The 26369-nt window shown below is 37.6% G+C and overlaps 1 protein-coding gene across 1 annotated transcript; it reads left to right on the top strand.

The window, feature by feature from the left end:
- The first annotated feature begins 13106 nt into the window (after window positions 1-13106).
- Window positions 13107-13344, top strand: LOC122642954 (60S ribosomal protein L29-1-like). Its single transcript, XM_043836572.1, has one exon. The coding sequence runs from the start codon at window positions 13148-13150 to the stop codon at window positions 13334-13336; it is 189 nt and encodes a 62-aa protein (XP_043692507.1). The 5' UTR covers window positions 13107-13147; the 3' UTR covers window positions 13337-13344.
- Window positions 13345-26369: the final 13025 nt, after the last annotated feature.

The raw sequence follows: 26369 nt of genomic DNA, 5'->3' as shown, positions 1-26369 counted from the left end.
AATATGATGGATCGAAAAAATGAAAATTTCCCATCATATATGAGTCGGGATCCTTTCCCATGTGGTAACCACCTACCCTAATCTCACACCGTACTTGGATGTGGGGCCCGCATTCCAAAGGTGAATCTCACTTCTCACACCCCATGGCGTTGGGGCCGTTGGGCTCCTCTATAGCGCACATCCACCGGCCTTGTGTGCTTGGGCATGTAGCCCAACATCCTGCCTGTGTGTTGGGCTACGTGCTCAAGCATACAGGGCCATCGGATGGTGCGCTATACACTGTGTCGCGCTATAGAGGACCCAAATCCCACCCCATGTGGGATGGGGTGATTACCATGTGGGGAGAGAAACCACACTTTCATATATTAACTGCAATCTTATCATTTATGGAAAAATAAAGTTCCTTACAAGTCCTGATTTTTTTTTTTTTTTTTTTTTTGTGAAAATACAAGTCCTGAATAGCCCCTTGCGATAGTGGGATTCATACCGTTGTCTAGTACAAAATGTACTTCCTATGTATTGTTCAAAAATAAAAAAATTCCATGCAAGTTCTCTCACATGATTTTTTTTTTGATTGTTTTCTTTTTCCTACTTTACAATCATGTAGGTTACATGTGGATTACATCATTACACATATCGTTATTGATGTGACAAGGGAGAATACTGATGTAGGGATCAGGCTCCTTTTCTGCGATCCCAACACCCAGGGATTGGGAGTGCCCAGGGAAGCATCCAATGACACTGGGCATGCGAGGTTGTGTGCCTGCATGAGACCTCATGCGCATCCCAATGTGGCCAGCACTGTTGGATGCCCCCCTTGGGCACTCACTGGGCATTGGGATCGTAGGAGAGGAGCCATAGTGGAGAACCCTCTCCCATGACATATTATGCTAAAGGAATTGAATTATCCATCCTTTGTTCCCAAAGAAATTATTAGTATTGGTATTGATATTGGTGTCCATATCGGTCTTAGCATGTACATTTTTTTATGAAAAAAAGTAAATATATAACAAGCTTAATCCCACTTAAATTGGAATCTAACAAGCTTAACTGCTAAGCAATTACCTCCCAGTAATGGATTCCACCTCTCCTTCTTTCTAATCCTTGAGGTTGGTTTGCATTGTTAAGTGCCCAGCTTCACTTCTCCTTCCTCGTCCGTGTGGACTCACTTTTGTCTGGAGCTTGTCGTGTTTGGACCCTTACCTTTTCCCACTCCACCTGCCCCTCTAATCTTGACATCAACTATTCTCTCTTTTGTCTTTACACTTATTTCTATTTTTGTCTTCCTTTTGGTACTTCACATCTGGACTTGCGATTGCCTATGTCTTCTCTGAGTAAGAAATCGGCTTTTTTGTGGGGTCCCAAGAATCCGGCTTCCTTTACCTCCAGGAATATGTCCAAGCAATAGCAAAAGCTCAAGTCTATTGCGGTTGAAGAAGTCAAAGCACTACGCTGATCCTCAGAGTCCATCTCTAAGGACCTGTCAAAATCCAAGAACGGATCCCCGGCGAAGCTCAAGCCACCCTCCGATTTAGTGTCCCCTATTTTCGACAATGTACTTGGGAATTTTTCTCCTTCTGAATACCTTTTGGGGAATTTTCTAGTATCAAATTGGGGCAAGATGGGAGCAAAAGCAGTGTGGACTGAAGACCTAGGACATTTCATTGTGGAATTCTCCTCCCAGTCCGTTAGGGATCAAGTTTTCAATGCCTCGCCTTGGTGGTTTGATGGCCATCTGCTTCAGTTTACCACTGTTAAACCTAACTCCCCTCTTTTCCACTCCCAATTTGAACATCTTCATATCTGGATCCAGGTTCTTCAAATCCCACCTGATTGCTTCACCAAGGATCTTATTTATGGCACCATTAATGCTCTGGCCACCCCCTTGGATATTGATCTAGATTGGTCTGATAATCACTTACCTCCATTCTCTACGCGAGTTAAAGTCTCCTTACCTAAATGGCAGGTTGTTCAATCGGAGCTCACAATTTATAATGGTTCAGGCTATGGTGTCTCGGTTTCTATCCAATTCGAAACTTTTCTTCTTTGTTCCTGGTGTGGACAGTTAACCCATCGTTCCAGTGACTGCTACGGCTGGAAGGCTTCCCAACACTCCTCCCTTTCCAAGGAAGATCGTCTGATTCTTGAACTGTTCCCCAAGAACCTAGCGACCCAACTTTGTTCTATTTGTATCACACCTCAAAATCATAGGACCCTTCCTTCAGTTTTTCAGCCTGAAGCTTCTGCTCGCTCTTCTGCTTGTGCTTCGTTGGGCTCCGAACCAGGTATTACTGTGGTGGTCACCCCCTCTTTCCCTTTAAATACCATTACCAATCATGTGCTTTCTATTTCTTGTCCAACGGCTGAAGACAGCGACCTCTTCTTTAACCTACCTCCACTTAATTGCCCTTTACCACACCTTGCTCCCACGGCCATGCCATCACCATCTTTTGCACCCCCCCTTGTCTAACTGGCACCATGATTCTAGCCACTTGGACGGCTATGATCAACCACTTATCGAGTCCTTTTTTTATGATATTTCTCCCCCACCCTTGTCATCCCTCTTGGCTGATTTTTCTCCCAACCTATCTGACCCTCTTAACTCTAGCTCGGACCATATCTTTCAACCTGACCCTATGTCTACTGTGTTCACCTCTATTTCTCCAATTGGACCTCCCTGTTCTACTCGTTTAACCCCAACTCCTTCTCCAAACGTCTCCACTGATTCCCCACACCTTATTCCTAACCCTACCTTGCTTTCCAATCCCTTCTCTTTCACCAACCTTCTTTACCACACTCATGACCATCTTAGAACCCGCTCCAACCCCTTACCTCCGGCACCTGGTATTGCTGTTGCTCCACTAGTCCCTGTTTCTACTGCTCCCCCTACATCGACCCAGCGCCCCATTGTGATAAAAATACTTCGGTGCTGCAAGACCTGCTGCAGGAAGTATAAATCCTCTAATTCTCTCAAGGTGCCTAAGATCTCTGCGGCATTAAAGTAGCCGAAAAACACTGTCACTATTGGTGCTGAATTGAGCCAGGAGAAAGAACCAGGCCAACTATCCACTTCAATTAGCATGACGAGCTCCACCTCCTCTACTGACTCTGGTTCCAGCCAATGCAAAACACCAAAGGCAAAATCTAAGGGGAAGAGACCGGCTCATCCTAAGAGAACCAAGAGTAAGCGCAAAAGGCAGGAAACTAATGCTGATTTCCTAGGCTCTGAGGATCAGGTAGAATTGGATATTATCCAAAATTTCTCATTTGACATCATTAAACTTGTTGACTCCCCTGCTGAACTGTCTTCTAAGTTACGGACATGGCTTTGTGAGTTGAAATCGGATAAGGAATTCCATTTTTCTTCTCAGAAGAAATGATCTATCCAAATTTCTGAAGCTATTGATGGGCACTGCACAATGTCAAACCATACCTCTAGAGATCCCAATCTACCATCCACTTTGGTATTAACCGTTAACCCTCATTGAGCTTTGTTTTCTTTTTTCAGTGTGTTTACTGCTTTGTTATTTTGCTATTGTTTGTCAGTTTCTCTTTTAAATGCTAAGGCTGTTAATCGAACTAGGATATATTGAGAATTTGTAATTGGAATGTTAGAGGACTGAAGTCCAAAACTACCTGCTCTGCCTTGAAACATTTATTTCTCAAAGCTAGACCGGATATCCTTTTCCTTTGCGAAACAAAGTTACATTTCCCTGATCTTAAGACTCTCCCCCGTGGACTGAGAGGTCTCAAGACTCTGGGCTTCCAAGCTAGTACGGGCTCAAAGGGGTTCAGTGGGGGGGGGGGTTATGGCTTTTGGACTGTACGGATATCTCTGTAACTCAATTCCTCTCTCTGGACAAAGTTTTTGCCCTGTTTATCGAGGACACCAATCTCCACTCTCTATGGTGTCTGATATGTCTCTATGCACCCCCTCAACCACAATCTCGTCTTCCTTTTCGGCCAGCTTTAAAAGATTTTCTGGTCCACCTGTCTTGCCCCTTCTTAATCTTGGGAGATTTCAATGAAATCCTGTCACAAGATAACAAATTTGGGGGGTCCCCTCTGCTCCATGCCTCTCCCTCAGCTGAAGCCCTTCTATCCCTAATGTCTGACCTTTGTATTGATGAGTTGAAGCCATTGACTGGTTGGTATACTTGGAGAAATCATCGTAAGCCACCACAATGTGTCTTTGAACATTTGGACAGATGCTTGGTGAATAACCACTGGACGACTTTGTGGCCTTGTGCAACCCTTCAAATTCTACCGGCCTTGGGGTCTGACCACAACCCCTTGCTATTAGATTCCACTCCATCCCTTACATCCTTTAAGAAACTCTTCCATTTCCAGATGGCTTGGATTGCCCACCCTGATTTTAAACACTTTGTGTCGTCTAAATGGGATAAATGCTCCTCTCCCAACCTCCAGCTAAAAATCAATGGCATCACTCATAAGCTGAGAAAATGGAATTCTTGTGTGTTGGGGCGGATTGAAAGTCTCAAATCTGAGTTAATTAAGAAGATTTCCTCTCTCGAGGCTTGTTATCCATCTGCTGAAGTTATCTCCAATATTAAAGCTTCCTATCAAGTCCTAACTAGGGTGTTGGATGCGGAAGAGTTGTTCTGGTTCCAAAAATCACGACAGCTCTACATCTCTGAGGGGGACCGTAACACGAAATTTTTTCATGCTATGGCCAAACATAACCTTAAAACAAATCGCATTATTGCTTTGAAGGATTCTGAGGGTAGGCTTATATCCAATCCACCTGCACTTGCTCATCTTTTCGCATCCCATTTCCAATCCATCATGACTTCTTCAAACCCACTTAACCCCTCCTTTATTGAATGTTTGTTCACTCCATTATTTGTACCTTCCACCCTCCTTTCTCTCACTTCTCTTCCGGATTTGGATGAGATTAAAAGTGTCGTCTTCAACATTGGAGCTTTTAAATCCCCTGGATTTGATGGATTATCGGCTGGATTTTATCAGTACTATTGGGAATTCATATACCTTGATATCCTTCATTTCATTCATGGCTTTTTCAAAGAAGCCCTCATCCCTGATGGTGTAAATCACACCTTAATCTCTTTAATCCCAAAAAATAACTCTGCGAGTAGGGTTGAAAACTGCAGACCTATTAGTCTGTGTAATGTTTCTTACAAATTCTTAACCGAAATTCTGGCAACCAGACTCAAAAGCCTTCTCCCACTTTTTATTTCTCCAACCCAATCTGCATTCATTAAAGGTCGCCAAATTTCGGACAATATTATTGTTGCCCAGGAAATTTTCCATTTCTTAAAAAGGAAAAAAAAGGGGGAAACTGGTTTCATGGCACTGAAATTGGATGTGTCTAAGGCATATGACAAGGTTGAATGGAGCTTCCTCGTAATTTTTCGCTTTCTTGGGTTCCCATCCCTTTGGATCCAGCTCATCTCTACTCTGCTTAGGTGTTCATTCTCCATCAAACTTCAGGGCAGTTGTTTTGATTTCTTTCAACCCACCCGTGGTCTCTGTTAAGGATGTCCACTCAGCCCTTATCTATTTCTTCTTACCATGGAGTGTCTTCCTTGTTTACTAATCACCTATAGGGATCTGAGTCTATTCAAAGGCATTAAATTCTCTAGACATCCCCCAGAGATTACTCATCTTTTCTTTGCAGATGACACCCTGTTATTCTGTAGAGCAAACCTTGAAGACGTTGACACGGTTAAAGCCATCCTCAATCTTTTTGAATCCCTTTCTGGGCAACAATTGAACCTCTCCAAAAGTGGAATCTTTTTCAGCTCCAATACACCCATCCAACTGCAACATGATATCCGCAAACATCTTGGAATTGGTGACATGAGCCTTGATTCCAAATACTTGGGAACCCCTCTATTCCCCTGCCAATCCAAATCAAGATGTCTACTACCGATCCTCAATCGTGTCAAGGCAAGATTGGCAGACTGGAAATGTAATCTACTCTCTCAGGCCAGTAGAGTTACACTCATCAAATCTGTTCTCCATTCCATTCCCACTTACCCTATGTCTTGTTTTCTTTTTCCCAAATCTGTCTACACAAAGCTTGATTCACTCAGTTCGACCTTCTGGAATGGTAATTAAAAGGCACCTCCTTTGATTTCATGGAGTTCCATTTGTCAACACACTAGGAATGGGGGGTTGGGGGTTCGATCGCATTGGGACCACAATCGAGCTCTCATTCTCAAGTTAACCTGGCATTTAATAAAGGAACCCAATTCCCTGCGGGCATCCCTGCTTAAGAGTAAATACTTTCCACACTCATCCATCCTAAATCCCCTTTCTAGATTGAGGCACGGTTCTTGGACTTGGAATAGTATCCGTGCTGTTCTTCCATGTTTTCGAAAAATGGTCCGATGGCATGTTGGGGATGGCTCAAGTATATCAATATTTGGAATGATCCCTAGATTCCTTCCACATCATTTAGTTCCCTCAATCAAGTAATCTAGCAAAATCCCTTTTATCTTTCTGTGTCGAACCTTATGATCAATAGGTCGTGGAACATACCCTTATTAAATTCTCTTTTTCCATAAGAAATCAGTAACACAATTCTAACTATTCCAATTTCCAAGAACCCACATGAGGACCATATCTTTTCCCCACTTTCTAAATCTGGACACCTTACAACCAAAAAAATTGCTTTAACCCTCACCTCTCACCTACAACCTATGGGTTCTCCCACTCTATCTATATGGACCAAGATATGGAAACTGAACATCCCTCCCAAATTCAGATTATTTCTGTGGAAATTCTTCCATTTGGGAATTCCAACTAAATCCAAGTTCATATGGAAAGATCCTACCTTCAATTGCTGCCCTTTCTGCTCGGAAGGACCTGAGTCTCCTTGGCACCTTTTCTTTTCCTGCAATTTTTCAAAACGTATTTGGGTAGCGGGGCCACTGGGACTTTGGACTGAAAATTTGAATGGATACTCCCCAATTGATGCTTTTTCTACTTTACTAGATCAGATCGGTAGCTGTAAGAGAGAACACAACCGGGTTCTGAGGATTGCATGTGTCACCTTATTTTTCATTTGGATCCACCGGAATCAGGTTATCTTTCAAAAGCAACCCATTAATCCAATAGCCATAATGCTAAATGTCAATCGCTGGATACATGACTTACATCTCACGAACTCAACCGAGTCAGCACCATACCAACTTTTAACCCTGCTTCCCCCTCCTCTAACGACTTGATACCCTTCTCTTTTTTTCTGGACCTTGAAACAACAGATACCAGTGTTATCCTGTCTGATGGCAGCTACTGTAAATCTTCCTCCTTTGGTGGGTGGGGTTATTTAATTTTTCATAACCATAAACTTTTTGCTTCGGCTATGGATTGTGGATTTGTAGGGTCAGCCCAAGAAGCGGAGCTTCGAGGATTCCAAGCAGAGTTCAAAAAATCACTTTCATTAGACTGTCAACAAATAATCCTTTGGACCGATTCTCAACAGGTTAGAGACTAACTGGCTGACCCCGAAGGCTTCCCTTGGCCATGGGAGTTATTTGCTACTCTGTTTGACGTCTCCCACACCCTTTCTTCCCTCCGGTCTGTAATAATTACAAAGAAACCTAGATCTTACTTACAACCTATGGATATACTAGCCAAATATGCTAGGACAAATAAGTACTCAACAAACTGCATGCATACTATTGTAGATATTATATCTAAACGGTAAACTTAACTTTATTCACCAAAAAAGAAAAAAATTAGAAAGAGATTACATTAGTATCCTTATACAAAAAAAAAACATTTCCCAACCATCCCATTATAAGTTAAATGTACATATGTATTGGTTGAATCGGTCTTTATCAGTTCGATTTGAGATTTTTTAAAAAAAAATACCATATTGTTTGATTCGAATCGTTCGACTGTATCAATATCGGGGCTTCAACAATTGATGCCGATACAACACCGATACTTTGAGGTGGGATCCACCAATGCCACTTGTGAGGCTGAGCTGATGTTCTGTTTTTACTTTCGAAGATAGGGTATTGCAAGAAAATTATCTCCTCCAGTTCCCTGCCCGGCCTAGTTCTCCAGTTCCTCTAATAGGGAGTGGTGGACCCCACCTAGGCAGAGTGTTTGGGTAGGGGTAAGGTCATGTCCAACCCCCTTGGTAGAGGAACAGGGGAATTAGGCCGGGCTGGAAACTAGAGGTGATAAAAATCTGGGTATTGCATGCTTATCTGATATCAAGAGGTAAACATGCTTACGTGGCATAAAAAAAGGATAACATGAAGCCCACATCACCCTTATCATATGTTGATGTAATTTAGCTGATGGATTTTTGGCACGTGGCAAATTTACAAATCAGCATTTTGAAGGTTTGATGATTGGTGGTTGCCTCACGAATATTTGCTTGGGTAGGAGTGTCAAATTCCAGCCCAAATCAGTCGGACTGACGTATACTAATCGGTTCAACCGAACCGAATCAAGTGATTATTGATTCGGATTCGTTTTGGGTTTTCAGAAACACTTGGAAACCGACCAAGCCGAGCGAATACCGAAAATGAACCAAGCATGCAGCCAAACTAGTTAAAAGAAAACCGAACAAAAAATTATTAAAAAAAAACACTTTTGCCATTAGACCAATTCGAACCTGTTAAGGATAAAGCAAATGAAAGCCGAAACCGAATTGGACTCTACCTTACTGGTTCGATTTTGGCGTGACACTATGCCTGATTGAAAGCGATTCAACCAGATCGAAACTGGATCAAACCAGCCGATTGACACTCCTAGCTTGTGGCTCAACCAAATGTGCTTTCTCCATTTTTATTCATTACCGAAAAAGATCACCATAGTGAAAGAGGAACCTTATCGGCTTACTCAGGCAGGCTAGAAATAACTTGGTATTCAATTACCAACCATGGAATCCAATTCACATTCTTATTTTGTTCAACAAATGGTGTAGAGAGTTGAGTAACTATTTTTATCACCTGAGAATGCAAAATCAACCTATAATACATATCAAACACAGCCTTAGGTAACGTTTGGCATGCATTTTAGGTCAATTTATGTTTTTATTGTCTGAGAATGCGAAATCAACCTAAAATGCCTTCCAAGAATGCATAACAAACATAGCTTAAGCCGCCTTTGGGTTCGCACCCACAAGTGACCGTGTTTCCAATCCTGAATTCATATCAATACCAGTACTCATTATTCCTATTATATGTATTACTCGGATTACCTATTCGTACGTGTACATTATATGTATCATTAGGTGATGACATTTGTCATAAAATATATAGAAGAACTAAATGGAAGCGAAAGGGACAAATGTCATCACTTAACCATACATATAGCATACACATACGGGAAGGTGATTCAAATTGTTAAGAAATCCTCAACACTAGAGGCCAAGGTTGTATTTCACGATAACAACACCAAAATTGATCGCCATCAATATCGATACAGTTTAGCTATATCGAGTTGTACTGGGCCGATTCCAACAAAAAAAAATATTTTTGTAACCGAAAGGCACATTTTGACCATATCAATCAATACATATCAGTGTCATATCAATATTAATCTCCGCCGATACCGATTCAATACCTATACCTAAACCCATGCCAGTAGAAATTAAAGGGATTGGAGCTACTATTACATTGTGCATAGATTTGGATCTGAAACACAATTATCATCAGCTCCAAACTGGTCATTAGTAGTTGTCAACATGGTTAATGATGCATCATTTGAAAACTGACCTTGGCAACTATTTCCACTTCTATATGATTTGAGGAAGACTTTGGTTTATATGGAAGCTGTAAAACATATTATATGTATATGTATATGGCTTTCCATATCTACAATTTGGTACAACTTTTTACCACATCTAGGCTTTTACATGGAAACTGTAAAACATATATATTATATGTATAGAAGAAAAGAAGAAAAGTCCAAATGTGTTTTAATCATCAAACGGTCGAAATTTCTACATCTAATGCACAAAACAAGGGTCATGTGAAAGTACTTATCTATAAAATAAAAGAGAGGGTTATCTGAGTAAGTGGCATAGTGAACGCACCAATGAGGTGTGATAAAATTGTTTTGCATATAGGAAGACAGCTAAGTTATATGTATATTGTTTTGATAAGACAAACCATGTTAATTAACTAAATTGAACCATAAAGACATTATCACATATAGTTGTTATAGTTTTATAATTCTAGCTCTAACATCACTGTCATCCGAGCATACCCTCCTTTGTGGTTCATAGAACCTTTTTCTCATAAAATAATAATAGAACAGAGTAAGAGTGTGATTGGGTGTCAAACGATGGGTTCCGTTTCAGCCGTTTTTTATTTTTGAGTTTCATCGGTTTTAATCCTTTAACGATTTTTTAAAAACCAAAGCTAATATAAAATTGATAAAGATATCGAATCGATTCGATTTGACCAGTTTAATCGATTTGGTCTCATTCATGACATCTCAAAATGGATTGGATACTCAATGGCAAAATGTAAAAATGTGTTCATGATGTGAAGGTTAGAATGGTCAAGCCGGACAGGTTTTGTCTATGTATTATACGAAGATTTGATCAAATTTTACTCCATGATTGTTGAAAATTTATATTCCATCATCTACGTGCCTTACACGTGTTAATCAATAAAATGCTTAAAAAACCTTAATAAAAAGCGAAAAAAGAAGAAGAAGAAGAAGATAGAACATTGATGGGTCCTACCTAATAGACATATCCTCCTACCAGGCAAAGACGGTATCCATGCTGGTCCAGTACTCCACAGTCACAATTGTGGTAAATCTGTCGCCAAACTCACCACAGCATGTGGTGCCCATCACGTATTATATTAACGTGGGCCGCTTCTATGGTAAAGTGACACTTTGGTGTTGTAACTCTGATGACTGACGGGAGACACGAGGCCAAAAGCAAGGAGTAAAACTGTAAAATTGAGGATTAATTTCGTTACCTTGCTTGACGGTGTTGACATTCCGTTGAAAAATTCAACATTTTTTTTTAATTAACCTTCAACAATGGCGCTTGAAAAATGACAAAAAAAATCCCTTATTTTATAGTGATCGCTTATATTTGGTATTTTCTTTTTCTTTTTTTTTGTTGAAAGAAAATTCATTGAAAAAATAGAGTCAGCACAAGCAGAGGCATCTGCCTTACATAATACAAAAATGCAGAAACCAAAGAGTAGAAATAGGCTAAACAATCGGAGAGTCATCGGAGAGGGTTTTCCTAACCAAGGAATCTGCTATAGAATTAGCAGACATAGGAACAAAAAAGAAACTACAATCAACAAAAGAACTTTTGAGATGAACAATATCATGAAAAATGAACACAATCTCAATGTCCGGCTTAGAGAAAGTAATCTGGTTGACCAGGATCTCACAGTCTGATTCCACCAAAATTCGATCAAAATCATGCTTTGCTGCTTGAAATAAGCCGCATCTATATTTGGTATTTTCTTGTAGTAGGGAAAGGGTTCTCTGAATTACTATCTACAATATCTTCACATTTCTTATTTATTTTTAGAAAAAAAATAATAATAATTCATATGTGAAAAGGCATAGGAAACGCTTTTAGTCTCAGTCCTCTAGATTGATATTGTTTCAAAAATCGGAATTAGATCGATGGAATCAGACAATTTAGTTTGGGATCGATTGTGATCAATCTCAATTTCAACAGTTGTTGAATGGTTAACTCTAAGGTTTTTGGGATCAGATTGCTGAGTTTTCAAATCTTAGGGCTGATTCTAGGGGTTTTTTGACTGATTTCAGCCTGAATCATAATCGATAAGATCGATAGAACCCTTGATTCCAAGTTTAAAATCCTTGGGTACAAGGGAGTGATGAGACATACATGATAAAAAGAGGTAATTTCATGTAAGAAGGAGGAGAGAAAGATGGAGAAATAAAGTGTTAGTTTATCCTCCATGGTTAGTTTAGAGAACCCCTTTTTTTTTTTATGAAAAATGTACACATATCACCCCTGAGGTTTGATGAAATGATATTTTCACCCCTCAATTTTGGAAAATTTTGCATACCTCCCTAAGGTTTGCAAATGGTAACAAATACACCCATTTCGTTAGTTTATGACTAACACTGTTAAAATCAAAAGATAAAGTGATAAAAATGCCATTTCAAAGATTAAAAAAAAAAAACCCTACAACTCATCTTCCCCAAATCGTTTGGGGAAGATGAGTTACAAGTATCCTATGGATTGCTCATTCCATGGCTTCTAATGGAACACTTCAAGCCTGACAAAGAGCTTGAAACACTTAAGTTGAAGAGATCTGAATCAGAACACAAAAATAATGACGAAGTGAAGACCGATGGGGATTTGGATTTGACGAACCGGTGGAGAACTGAAGACTAATGTCAAAAGACCCCATCTCTCTCTCTTCCCTCTTTATATCTTATAATGGTCCATGAGCCTATCTGATCTCCTCTTTGACGGTTCTTTCATACGGAGCATATAACTTGGCAGTGAATAATAACTTCTGAGCAGCAGAGGACTGTTTGAAAAAAATCCCAAATTCAACGAAGTTTCAGTAAAAGCTTCAATGGAGAACAGAATGCCAACAGTACAAGGGAATCTCAAGTGGGTATCTTTCTCTTTCTACTATTAGCTGGGCTTTTCTTTGTTTCAGAGCTCGCTCTTTAGCTCTGACTAGGGTTTTCTGGAGGATTTTGAATGCTGGGTTATGATCCTGAAATCAATGGTCTATTGATGTTTCGGTGGAGTTTCCAGCTCTTGATTTGAACTGGGTTTAGGTTCTCTGGGACTTCTCATGTGAAAATTTGGAAGGATCAATTAGTTCAGTCTGCAGTGATAGATTTGGAAACTGTAGCAGTTTTACCTTTTGTGAAATCGAATACATTTCACTTTACTTATTTTCGCCTTGTCTTTCCACTTCAGGCTTTGAAGTGAACTTTTTCCGCTGTGTCATTATCATTTCTTTCTTGTTGATTCATCTGCCCCCTGTCGATCTTCTTATTTGTTTTCAATGATAGATTGAGTTCCTAGGGAGATCTCTATAACCCATTGGGCTTAGTTTGAGTTGTTATTATATCTGGTTTGTCCCCTCTTCCTTGGCGAAGTCGAAGAACCACACTAATCCTAACTCGTAAATCAAATAATTCCAGAAGAGATCTCAGAGAAATGGCGAAGTCGAAGAACCACACTGCGCATAACCAGTCACACAAGGCTCACAAGAATAGAATTAAGAAGCCCAAGAGGCACAGACACACATCCACCAAAGGAATGGATCCCAAATTCTTGAGGAACCAGAGGTATGCTAGGAAGCACAACAACAAGACCGATGGATCCGGGACCGAGGAGGAAGAGTAAACAATGGAACACTACAACAAGACCGTTGGATCGGGACCGAGGAGAAACAAAAGAAAAAACCTTATGTGGTTTTGAAACCTGTAATTCGATTGGGGAAGATGAGTTGCAGGTTTTTTTTTTTTTTTCTTTGTAAGGTTAATTTTGTCCATTCACCTCTTTTTGTTTTTGGGTGTTTTTTGGAAGGGCAATTCTGTTAGTTCAAGTCTAATTTTTAACAGTGTTAGTCATGAACTGACGGAATGGACTTATTTGTTACCATTTGCAAACCTCAGGGGTACGCAGAATTTTCCAAAACTGGGGGTGAAAATATCATTTTGTCAAACCTCAGGGGTGGTATGTATAAATTACCCTTCTTTTATTTATTTTCATTAATCGATGCATTCTCTTGGTACCCTAAAAATTTTCAATGTTTGATTTGGTTATATCACAAACTCTGTTTGGGCTGACAACAAACATATGAGTTGGGGACTGTGTGGTCTATCTATCCACCAAATTGCATCCTTATACAAATTGCTCTGTGATGCAAATAGATATGCCAACCATAGATCATTTCATTGTTGAGCCAACCAGAAAATGTACTCCAACTATTTTACATCATTTATTTTGATAATTTACCTACACATTTTATTTTTGACTGTTTTTACCAAGTAAGAAATGAAGTAAAATGGTATTTACACCCAGTGACTCATTCTTTATTTATAATATTTTTATTATTTGCGTCTAATTCGATTATGGACAATTTTTGTTTTTTTTTTGGGGGGTGGTGGGGGGAAGGGGAGTTACTAATTAAGAAACGTGTTTATGTAGCATACCCTACTTATTCTTCCCTTTGCTTCCCTTGCCTATTCCCTTCTTCCATTGCACATGGGTCCCAGATATTTTACTATCCCACCCCCTTTCTTCCGCCAAACAAACAGACCTTTAAGGTTCTTATTTAGTAAAATAAAACCCATATGGCCAAAGTTAATTTTGTTGTCCTTAACATGTGATTACAAAATTAAACTCCGATCTCCTCATATGTGAAGGCTTCATGTATGATTTCATGACGATATGAGTTCTTTTACTTCCATAAATGTCCCTCCATTCTTCCATTAATAATGTTTAGAGGGGCACTTGTGAAAAAAAAAAATGTGTTGTCACGAAACCATATGTGAAGAGTCAGCAGACTCCACATAGGGAGACCTAATCCAAACTATACAAAACCTCCTGCAAAAAGACAATCTTGTTAGTCATTACAATTGATATCTTTTTTTTTTTTTTTTTTTTTTATCCTTTTTGGTAACCAATGTATCTCATAAATAACCAAGCTATATAATGACAAAAGTGTGGAAAATTAGGCATTATGCTAACCATATCATAACAACAATTGCCATTCTTATGCTACATGGAAGAATGGCTTGGTTTGAACCATTAGATAGATAAGGTTCAATGGGTTGGCCATGTATTGGTGGTCCAAAATAATAATTCTTTTGTATTTTCAATTGTTAAATCATATTGTCTTTTTTTCTTGACTTTTCAGACATTTTTCAAATATTTGCTTTAATTATTACATTGTAATTTCCATTTGATTCAAAATTTGATAAATAGTTATAAGAGAGCAAAGCCATGCCTAAGCACTAAACTTTTGGTACTAATAAAAAATATAGCTATAAATGGCCCATTGTGCAAGCTTGACCTTATGCCTGTTTGTTGCTGTCATCTTTTATATTATTAATACATCTGCAAAATTTACTTTACAAAAAGTTCTAGTCTGTTACATTTACACTCCTAGATAAACCCTCACTCCTCATGTTCATCTAGATTATGTTTTACAAAAAAAAAAAGATTCTAGACACTCAACAATGAAGGTGAATCGAAGGCTTTTTTTTTTATGATTCTTCTTTTTTATTGACAACCAACAAACAAATTTGGAGGGTGAGTACAATTTTTATCACGTGAAAGAGTGATATGACAATCTTGACAGTTGGATATCTGGGGATAACTCTAAATAAACCATATATAAAATATTAATGTCAAATTCAATCATTTACTCTCCCCCATCTACTCCCTTGTATGTTCATGCTCCCTTTTAACTCTATGTATCATCTTGGTTGCCCTGTTTTTTTCATGCTTTGTTTTGCCATATAACTAGTTTTGATTGGGCTGATACTTGACATTTGAACAAGGCACTTAGGAATGTACCTATCAAGAAAATTTTCAAACCCACTTGACATGCCACATTACGGATCTAGCTTCCTATCCATCAGCTTTGCTTGTGGGTTGTCATCCAATCTTTTTTATTTTTTGAAAATGTATTCCAAGTGACTAGAATTGCTAGCAAACACCAAGCATAATTGTGACACATTCAAAGCATTAATCCCGGAGAAAATACCTATCTTGTTGTTGGAGATTAAATTGCTTTTGTTTTTACTTTTGTCTCTCACCCCAAACCTTCCAACAATAATATAACTTCTATTTCGATTCATTAACAACATAAGCCAATGTTTGAGTGAGGGCATTCTTCTTGAAGATATCTCCAAATTTTCTGACCAAAATCTTCAATGGGAGTTGTTATGTTTCCTATGATTATGCATTATGTTTTCGATAAAAACTCTGAATGGTAGTTTGTAATTATTATTAGTGTAAATTACTTTTACACCTCTCATACTATGGCCCGATTGCTTGACACCGCCAAAGTTTGAAACTATTACTTGAAGCCCCCTGCATTTTAAGATTTCTTACAACTAGCCCCTATCCGTTAGTCCATCACCGTTTAGTAATGATGCCATGGGTTAGAAAATCCTAAATGCCCAAACTACCCTTTAAGGGTAGTGAGTTGACCCTTTTACCCTTTGGCCAAAATAGAGGGGAAGATGCCTTCCCTTTTATTGTTGAACAAACCTCCACTCCATGTGCTATTGTTGTGACAATTTGTAGACGTTGGAGAAAAGCGAACAAAACAACCTAAGAACATCTTACCATCGGCCATAAAAAACCCTCCAACTATTCTTACCTGTTTCTGCTCTTTTTCCCCCATAAAGAAAGAGGGATTGTAAGAGCACGACTAGAGAAACCAAAATGAAAACATCAACTAATTTTTTTGCTTCGACGGTTGAAATAGATATGTATACAAAATTTTTAAACTCGTAGAAAATCATGCTTTTCTATCACTGTTAAATTTGGGGATTGTAATCGCTAGCTTTTGGCAATCATATCTACAAAAAACCTAGATTGAAACCCTGCTGGAATTGTGAGATATTGAGTGGAGACCAAATCTGGTCCTTCCTCTTCCGCTATGTTTTGGGGAATCCATGGAGTTGGAGGAGGCAAGTTTGTCTCTAGAATCTCAAGAGATTTGAAACCCTATGGGAAGGGTCTGATCGAATGCACTTGAGCTCGCTCCAGTTGGTTGCATTTTGTCAAGAGGTTGAAGACAACCTATTTCATTTTTTTAGGTTAAACGTTTAAAGGGTAAGTTGATCATTTTAACTTCACAAGTTTCAGTTGAATCATAAGGGTAAAATGGGCTTTCCATTCAACCACTAACAAACAGACTAACACTGTCATGTTTCATGGGGCTTCAAGTAATAGTTTCAAACTTTGGGGGTGTCAAACAATCGGGCCATAATATAGAGGGTGTACAAATAATTTATCCTTATTATTATTTTACTGATATAAGATAAATATGTAATTACCAACACAAAGAAAGAAGTACAACTTAGTAGGTTTAGACAAGCACAACAAACCATCTCCCTTAACTTGTATCTCGTATTATATTTTGTTTCAAAATTATGTTCTCCAAACCACAATTAATTTGAGAGCTCCTAATATTCACTAGTTATTATAAATAAAAAAGAATAACCTAATGACTAGAAGTGCTACAATTTCAAAAGTCTTGTAGTTCTAATGGTAAGATGATTTAACCATCTTTATATTGTGCTAAAAGGGTCAAATAAACCGATGAAAAACATTAGACGGCATAAAGACTTTATCAAGTTTATAACCAATAGTAGCTAAAATATGTCCGGTGAACACAAACTACCTATGAGGATAGAAAATGGAAACAACAAAAAAATAAGGGCAAGAGATCACTCACTGTCTGGTCATGTAGTGCTTGCACCAGCGTAATGGCCAATGTGAGCTTACGTAGGAGCATCAACATAGATGCATATTTTTATTTCATGGAAGGTAGTATTTTTGTGCACTCCTATGATTGGGTGCAAGAACCATGCGATTAGATAGCGTTTTTTGAAATAAATAAATAATTATAGGTCTCTTTTGCTTTAATCAGAATGCATCTACTGTTAGGGTTAGGGTTTTAAGCACAAGGTTGCTTAAAGCATTACACCCTGAGTATCTAATTTGGAATACCCAGACTGCTGCCTCCAGCTAGTATATATAGGAAAATTAGGGTTTAGGTCAGATGGGCTAATTACTAGATTGCCCCTCACAGCCTGGGCATTAATACAAGTAGGATTATATGAGAACATATAAAGGGATATTACATAAATACCCTTACAATCTCCTCCTATGTTCTACATATATCCATTACACATGTATAGGAACCATTGTTCAATCAGTAATTGAATCAATATAAATTGAATATCAATAATCCAATAAATCAAATAAGAAATAAGTAGACTTCAAGAAATAAAACTAGGGTTTTAGATCAAAACTAAACCCAACAATAAATCCGAAGTTCCACATGCAAGTGGCTAAACCAAAAGAAATAATCAAAAGAAAAAGTCCTTGCAATCCATGTGACTTTACTCATCAAGTAAGTCATCCTCATCGAGATCCAGATTCAACCGTTCTCCTCCATCTTCGCCATTCTCTGTAATTTGTCAAATATGAATTTCATAAGATATTATGAATTCAATCATTTGCACAATAGTATCTAGTTCAACAATAAGAACTTAGTACATTTCATATATGGCTGAAGGTAAATCAAAAAACAATAAGCATCATCATCAAGTTTCTTTACAAGAACTCGATCCTATATAGTCTCTATCATAAGGACCATACCATGTTTCCATTTGGAATATCGTATTCGTCATATCGATCATAGATTTATGTTGTATCATCAAATTTGGAATGGTACACCATACTATGAAAGACATGTCATCAAATTTGGAATGACATAAAGACTAGCACAATATCATTGAAACATATCAGACATTTTTCATATTCCTTTGTGGAATAACAAAGTAAGGAGACTTCACATGAAAATTTGCTACACCATCAAGTTTGGAATGGTTTCACAAACCCCCATACTTAGTAACCTAACTAAGTTATCTGAAACATGTAAACTGTCCCGAATGCTTACCAAGGCTAGATGAGATTCGAATAATTCAAAATAATATTGGGTTAGGTTAAGACCTGACTAAATGGTCTTTAACCCCATCTCCCCTGTAGTTTTGAATGTTCGATCTTTGTTCAATCCCTTTGTAAGGGCATCTGCCGTATTATCCTTCGATCTCACATCAATCAAAGTGATAATCCCTTGTTCGTTTCTATAATTCAGCATAGCTGCTTTGACGATGTGTCTCCTCTTACCATTAAAGAGTGAGTTATTCACAATCGTCTTGGTTGCTTGATTATCACAGAATATAGATATAGAGTTTAACTTAAAACTCCTCAATGGAATATCCATGATCGGATCCTTTATCCACTCTGCTTCATCTCCGAGAAGCTAGAGCATAAAGTTCGATTCCATAGATGACAGAGCAATACTAGTCTGTCTTTTGGATTTCCATGCTACATGCTCCTCCTAGTGTAAATACATAACTACTGGTGGATCTGCTTGTCTCCCAAATCGAGCACCAAGATGCATCGAATATCCTTCCAAAGTTGGAGGATGTCCATTATAACATAAAGCATAACCTTGAGTACCCTTAAGGTATCTCATCAGCCTCGATAGGGCATCCCAATGCTCTTTTCCAGGATTACTAGTGAAACGACTCAGCATGCCTACCGTAAAGGCTATGTCTGGCCTAGTGCAACTCATTGCATACATGAGACTACCAATCAGTTTAGAATAATCTAACTGATTCATGATGTCACCTGTGTTAGGTTTCAACCGTTTGTTGTAGTCATAGGGTGTCTCAATCGGTTTACAATCACTGTATCCCCAACTAGAAAGTAGCTTCTCAATGTAATGAGTCTGATTAAGGGTGATCCCTTGCTCACTGAAGCTTACTCTCATTCCAAGAATGGTGTCTACCACACCAAGATCTTTCATGTTGAATTCTTTGGACAAGGTTTCTTTAATGTCACTCACTACAGAGAGATCAGAACCTAGAATCAACATGTCGTCTACATACAAGCAAATAATCGCAACCTTGTTTGACTCAGACAAAAAATAAAGGCACTTATCCGAGTTGCTGGTTTGAAAACCAAAGCTCTTTACTGTCTTGTCAAACTTCTCATGCCACAATTTAGGTGCTTGTTTAAGACCATAGAGAGATTTGTTTAATTTACAAACTCTTTTTTCAGAACCTTCCATGACAAACCCTTCAGGTTGGTTCATGTAGATTTCTTCTGTTAGGTCTCCATTAAGGAAAGCCGTTTTTACATCCATTTGATGCACAACATAGTGCTCAATAGATGCTATGGCAAGAAGAATCCTTATTGTTGCCAAATGGCAGACCGGAGAGTAGATGTCAAAATAATCTATCCCTCTCACCTGTTTATAGCCCTTAGCTACTAATCGTGCTTTATACCTGGCTATAGACCCATCCGGATTAAGTTTCTTCTTCAGTACCCACTTACACCCTATTGTCTTGGCCCCTCTAGGCAGATCAACAAGGTGCCAGGTCTCATTCTGCATTAAAGAGCTCATTTCCTCATCAATGGCTTCTTTCCATAACAGGGAGTCCCTAGATCTCATCGCTTCCTTATAGGTGGATGGATCAGCCTCTAAATGGTAGGTCACAAAATCCTCACCAAAATTCTTGGGTACTCGATCTCTAGTAGATACTCTTCTAGATTCTGATTCAAGGAGCATTGTGGGAGTAGTGTCGAAACAATTGGTTCGATTCCAAAGGTGATTCCAGTAACCACTTGATCAAACCAGGCAAGGTCAGGCCTTTATCTCTAAGGAATTTATCCTCAAAGAATATAGCATCCCTAGATTCTATCACCACATTGGTTGATAGATCCAAAAACCGGTCTGCAGCACTGTCTTCTGCACAACCAAGATATACACAAGTGTTTGTTCTAGTTCCCACCTTAGGTCTCCTAGGGTCTTGTATCCTAACATAAGCTACACAGCCCCAAACCTTAAGAGTGTCATATCTACAGGGATGATTATGCCATAGTTCATAAGGTGTAGAAGTCAGTTTTGAATGTGGTAGTCTATTTAGAATGTGATTTGCGATCAACACTTGCTTCTCCCCAATAGCAAGAGGGCATACCAGTCAATAACATGGAGTTTAACATCTCTGTTAACGTCCTGTTCTTTCTTTCAGCTATGCCATTTGATTGAGGTGAGTAAGGAGCAGTAGTTTCAAGGATTATGCCTGCAGAGGCACAGAATTCCTTGAACTCTGTCAATTTGTATTCTCCTCCCCTATCACTTCTAAATCTTTTAATTTTCAAGTTCAACTGATTTTCTACCCTATTCTTGAAAATTTTAAATTTTTCAAAAGCTTCATCTTTAGATTTTAACAGGTATAAATGACAATATCTAGAAAAATCGTCTATAAATGTTATCAAATACTTCCGACCTCCTCTAGTTGTGTAGCTTTTAAAGTCACAAATGTCAGAATGTATAAGTTCAAGAAGTTGAGTGCGCCTAGAAACCGGTCTGAACGGTTTTCTAGTTATTTTAGTTTGAGCACACACTTCACATCTGTTAAATCTAATTGAAGTGTCTAATGGTAAATTATGAGTTTTAGCTAGTTTGAGCATTTTCCTATAGTTCACATGTCCTAACCTACAATGTAGTATTTTGGGATCAAGTAAATTATGGTTAACCTGGTTTATTGTCTCATTAGCTAAACTCAACCTAAACATACCATTCAAATTATAAGCACATCCAAAATAAAAGGAGTTAACAGACAATGTTACTCTACCACTACTAAAAGTAATAGACATGCCAGCATCAAGCAAAATTCCAATGGAAATTAAATTCTTTTCAAAACCAGGAAAGATTTTAACATTTTTCAAAGTTAATATTTTACCTGATGAGAGAACCAGGTTCGCTGTCCCTTGTTGAGCCACTTCCACGACGTCTCCATTTGCAACAGTGACAGTCTCTGCTACTTGAACAACATCAGTGAGCAGGTCCTTGCTATTGCAAACATGACAAGTCGCTCCAGAGTCTAACCACCAATCTGAAGATGTACTGGCCAACCCCTTACCCTTGCCAACCATGGCAACAAAGTTAGTAGGCTCAGTCTTGTCCATCAGCATGTGAACTTCCTTCTGTGGTGTGTCAGTGTTCCCTTTCTTAGGACCCCTACACTCAGATGCATAGTGGCCCCACTTTCCACAGTTGCGGCACTTGCCCCTCTTTTTAAAATTAGTCTTTTTGGCCTCCAACTGTTGGGGTTCTTTCTTAGGTGGCTTGGACTGCCTAGGATATTTCTTGGGTTGTGAAACCAAATTGGCAGATGCCTGTTGTTGTTTCACCATCTCCAAGTTATCCCTGGCTCTGTTCTCATCTTCGATTCTAATGAACCGTTTGAGATCATCCAGCCCCACTTGTGTTTTCTTTCTGTGCATCTCAGTTTTAAAGGAATGCCAGGTAGAGGGTAACTTAAAGATAATTGCACCCACTAAGAATGCATCAACAACGGGGATGTTTTCTTGGTTCAATTTTATTCTCAAGTTCTCAAAGTCTGTTACTTGTGGAAGTATCTCCTTATCTTCTTGAAACTTGAAGTCCATAAACTTGTCAACCAAGTGAGTTTTTGATAGGTCCTCCTCCTTTTTGAATTGGGCTTCTAGGTTTTCCCAAATCTCTTTTGCGGTCTCATATTTACTATAGGTCTCTGCCAGCCTATCTGACAGGCAGTTCAATAGGTAGTCTTTGCAAAAGTCTTCGTCACTTATCCATTGGGCTTCAGTTAGGTCCGTACAATCAGAAAATGTATTTACTACAGTGTAGAAAATATTGAGGTACTTCAGTCCAAACTGAGTCTTCCTTTTCCAAGAACTGAACTTAGAGCCACTAAAACTTTCCAATTTGATCATCTCAATTGGAACAGCGTGTTTCTCCATATTAAGTGATTTGTTTATATGCCCAAACAAAAGTTCAAATAAAAAAAATAAATGCTCAAGGAACAGTCACACCTGAGATGGAGAACCCTGGATTTAGATGATGGAGGAAGAAACGCAAAATTGCAGTGGTGTCGGCTCTGATGCGGTGTTGGCTGCTCGCAAGTAGTGGCTGAACCCAAGAAAAAAGGAAACTTTCTGCCAAAACTGCCTTTTTTTTTTTTTCAAACAACCAAAAGTCTGGTACGGACAGAGAAGCTGCTGCCAAAGAGGTAGGTAATCTTCCAAAAAAAGCTTTTGATTTGTTATTTTTTTTTTTCAATAATAATCAAATCAGAATAGATTAATTGCTTCTCAAACAAAAAAAAGCACTCAATGCTTTGACAGAATAATCAGTGCTTTGAAGATTTTTTTTTTATATTTTATTTTAATCAAAGCAATCAATTATATCAATGCTTTGGCAAAAGGCAAAAGTCTAACAAAACCTGCAGAACCGTTTCTCCCAGTAAGACTTAGAGAGCAAGAAGACTGATTCCACGATAAAAATGAGAATTTGAAATCCAAATCGATCGCACGCTTTTCAAAGCTTCCTTTCAAATTAGAACCGTAACCCACGATTGCACAAAAATTCAAAAGCCGTGAGTCCGATCTTCACACCAGAATTCTCTAAGTGGGTAATGACCCACGTTTTAGGAGAAAAATTCTGCAGCGACCACGCACGATCAACAAACTAGAATTGCGAATCCAAAAATCCAAAGTCGATCTTGATTGCAGAGAAAAGAAAATAATAATGCTTTAAGATTGTTAGGGTTTAGGGTTTAAGCACAAAGTTGCTTAAAGCATTACACCCTGAGTATCTAGTTTGGAATACCCAGACTGCTGCCTCCAGCTAGTATATATAGGAAAACTAGGGTTTATGTCAGATGGGCTAATTACTAGATTGCCCCTCACAGCCTGGGCATTAATACAAGTAGGATTATATGAGAACATATAAAGGGATATAACATAAATACCCTTACATCTACTTGTCCAATCCATATTACGGGAGCTTCAAACTTAGAGCTTAAAAATTTTCAAAACCACAAGTGAATCCAAGTAAAGAGCTACTTTATCAAATCCCAACTCTTTGGCTTACTTCAAACCGCTTAATAGACCAATTAGCATCCTATAGATATTATGCTCCTTGGTTTACCAAATATATATATATATATATTGGGAAGTTGTTTTTTGTCCAGGAGTGTGGCCTACGCCAGCACTCCCATGTGTCTATCTCTTTCCTCCTCAAAACAAAGGGGCAAAGGTGTCTTTTCAAATGTGGAGGAGAGAGATAGATTCATGGGAGTGCTGGCATAGGCCACACTCCCGGACGAAGAACTTTCTCCCATATATATTATACTCCTTGTGGGATAAAATATTGATACATGGGATTATTTTTTCAATATCTTGGTTTGTGTATCATAAAAATTTATTTTAGGTTAAGCTTCTAACCATATTGAAACATTTGTTGTTAATAAGTCAATCATGGTCAACTACTAAAGATACTTAATTTAAAACAATAGCATGTTTTTTTTTTGCTAATTGAACAATAACATGTTTGGTACTACATATGTTGCTTTATTTCGTGGGTTTTCTACTTAATTGAGAAAATTATAAAGTTTTTAACAAATCAATTAGATCCAGTCCCATAAAAGTCTCATAAAGAATGATTTCTTTGGAATTTGCTAGATGCAAAGATTGAGATATTGTAAATAATTTATGATTGTTGTTGGCCAAAGCTTAGACCACCACAACAAAGATAAGATGGTACACATATTTACATTTTCCTTTAACTATTTAGCAAATCAATCTCAATTTTTATATGATTTAATATTCTTACGATTAATTATAAATATAAATAGCAAGGTAGTACTATTATCATTTGAAACCACAAATTTGAAAGTAAATAATGTTTGTGCTTGATTTATATAAAGATTAACAAAACTGAGTTGTATAACATTTTAGGGTAAAAAGACTTTTAATCATATTGTTTTAATTTTCTTGAAATATTCAAGACTTCTGTTACTCGGACACCAATCCTAATTGTTTTCTATTAAGAATATAAAAATCTGAATTTTATCAAAATTTAAACTTATTTATTTGAATATTTTTAAGATAATTAGATACCATATACGAAAGTAGATACCTTTTGGGATTTCAACGGTAAACAAAAAATGAATTTTGATATTATTGTATCTGCTTTGATAGCATCAACTCACATTATATTTTAATATTATAGATAATCGTTTAAAAATTTGCTATGAATATGTTTTCAATATTTTGTACTTATCTACATTTTCGCAAATAAAAGTAATTATGTAGTGCTTTTATATTAGGGAGTGTTTAAATGATGCATTTATAGGTGTATTTAGAACTTGACACTTTTTATTGGACCCTTGTCTTATTTTCAAAAGGTTTTTTTTTTTATTTATAGAGATATAAGAGGGTTTTTTAAAAATTAATTAAGAATGACTTATCATTATGTCACTATTAAAAGCTATTATTGTCGTATACATTTTTCAAGTACATCTGTGAAATGAAATTATTTACCATCATCGGAAAAAAAAGTTGTGTTATATTAAAAAGACAAAAAAAGCAAGGTTACAAATTATTTGACACATTTTTCAATTATTTGACACATTGAACAGTGTCAACTGTAATAAAAACCTTTATATTACTTATTAATAATTATATATACAAAATTAATATTATATTATCATACTTTTTTTTGGTGAAATATAATATTATCATACTCAAATATGGATATTTAAATCCTCGAATACTTAATATGATTCAAGATTTAAGAATCTTAAAAAAAACAAAACACCCCTAAGGTACAGGGGGACTCAATCCAAAGACTTATTTACAATTAGCCAAAATTCTTATATGAAATGAGCGGTTAATACCTTTAAAACTACACTCTTTCGTGCAAGTAGTTGTCTAATGAACCTTATGACTAGTTCTATAAAAGATTAGTAACTTCAACAAAAAATAAAAAAATAATGTTAGATCTCATGAAATCAATATTTTTATAGAAAAAAAAGCAACAAAAATAAGGGGATGACATGTGATGCAAATGCATTTATAGAATTGATATGGGTCCTCTTGAAATTATTATTTTGGTCACTTGTTGGGGGAAGAAAATCTTGATCAAAATGGTTTTACTTTATTATATTATCCTTAATAAATAAAAGTTTTTTATTATTACTTTAGCCTAAAAAGTCCAATAGATGAAAGAGTGAAAAATGAATGATTCTAATAAATATGATCCTAATATAGAGATAGACAATTGACCACTGGATAAGGTATTCTATAGATGCAATAGCCTTGATCTCTGCCATCAATGCCTTCCATTGCTCAATGCAAACTATTCCTCTCACCAATAGTAATAGCCTTATAACCCCAAGAGGAATTGGGACGATTGGTCCATGTCGATTTCGATTCAAATTGATAAAAAAAAAAACTTGCGATTGATCGGAATTGATACTAAAAACCTAAGAATCGGTTGTCAAATCTAAAAACCTAGTGTTTCAATAACCAAAATTCTAGAATTGGCCCCGTTGAATGAGTTGGAAATGGATTTGATCGCGAGGCGCGACCAAGTTCGATTTTTGTAATAGTGTTCAAGCCCAGGATTAACAACATTGTACAATCAAGAGGTCATGAGTTAAATACACTGATAATAAAAAAACAAAAAGAAGGAAAGAAGAGTTTTGAGAGGCAGCTTGGCCCTACTACACACATACATAAAGGGCATGAAATGACCACTTTGCCCCCATGAAAGGTAAAAATCCAT

The sequence above is a fragment of the Telopea speciosissima genome, chromosome 10 (genome assembly GCF_018873765.1).
Source record: "Telopea speciosissima isolate NSW1024214 ecotype Mountain lineage chromosome 10, Tspe_v1, whole genome shotgun sequence".
Classification (NCBI taxonomy): Eukaryota; Viridiplantae; Streptophyta; class Magnoliopsida; order Proteales; family Proteaceae; genus Telopea; species Telopea speciosissima.
The sequence above is the reverse complement of the archived record's forward strand: the minus strand, read 5'-3'. Positions and strand labels throughout refer to the sequence as shown.

Bases quoted from the DNA above. Each gene is read 5' to 3' on its own strand.
- LOC122642954 (XM_043836572.1), top strand. From the start codon at position 13,148: ATGGCGAAGTCGAAGAACCACACTGCGCATAACCAGTCACACAAGGCT.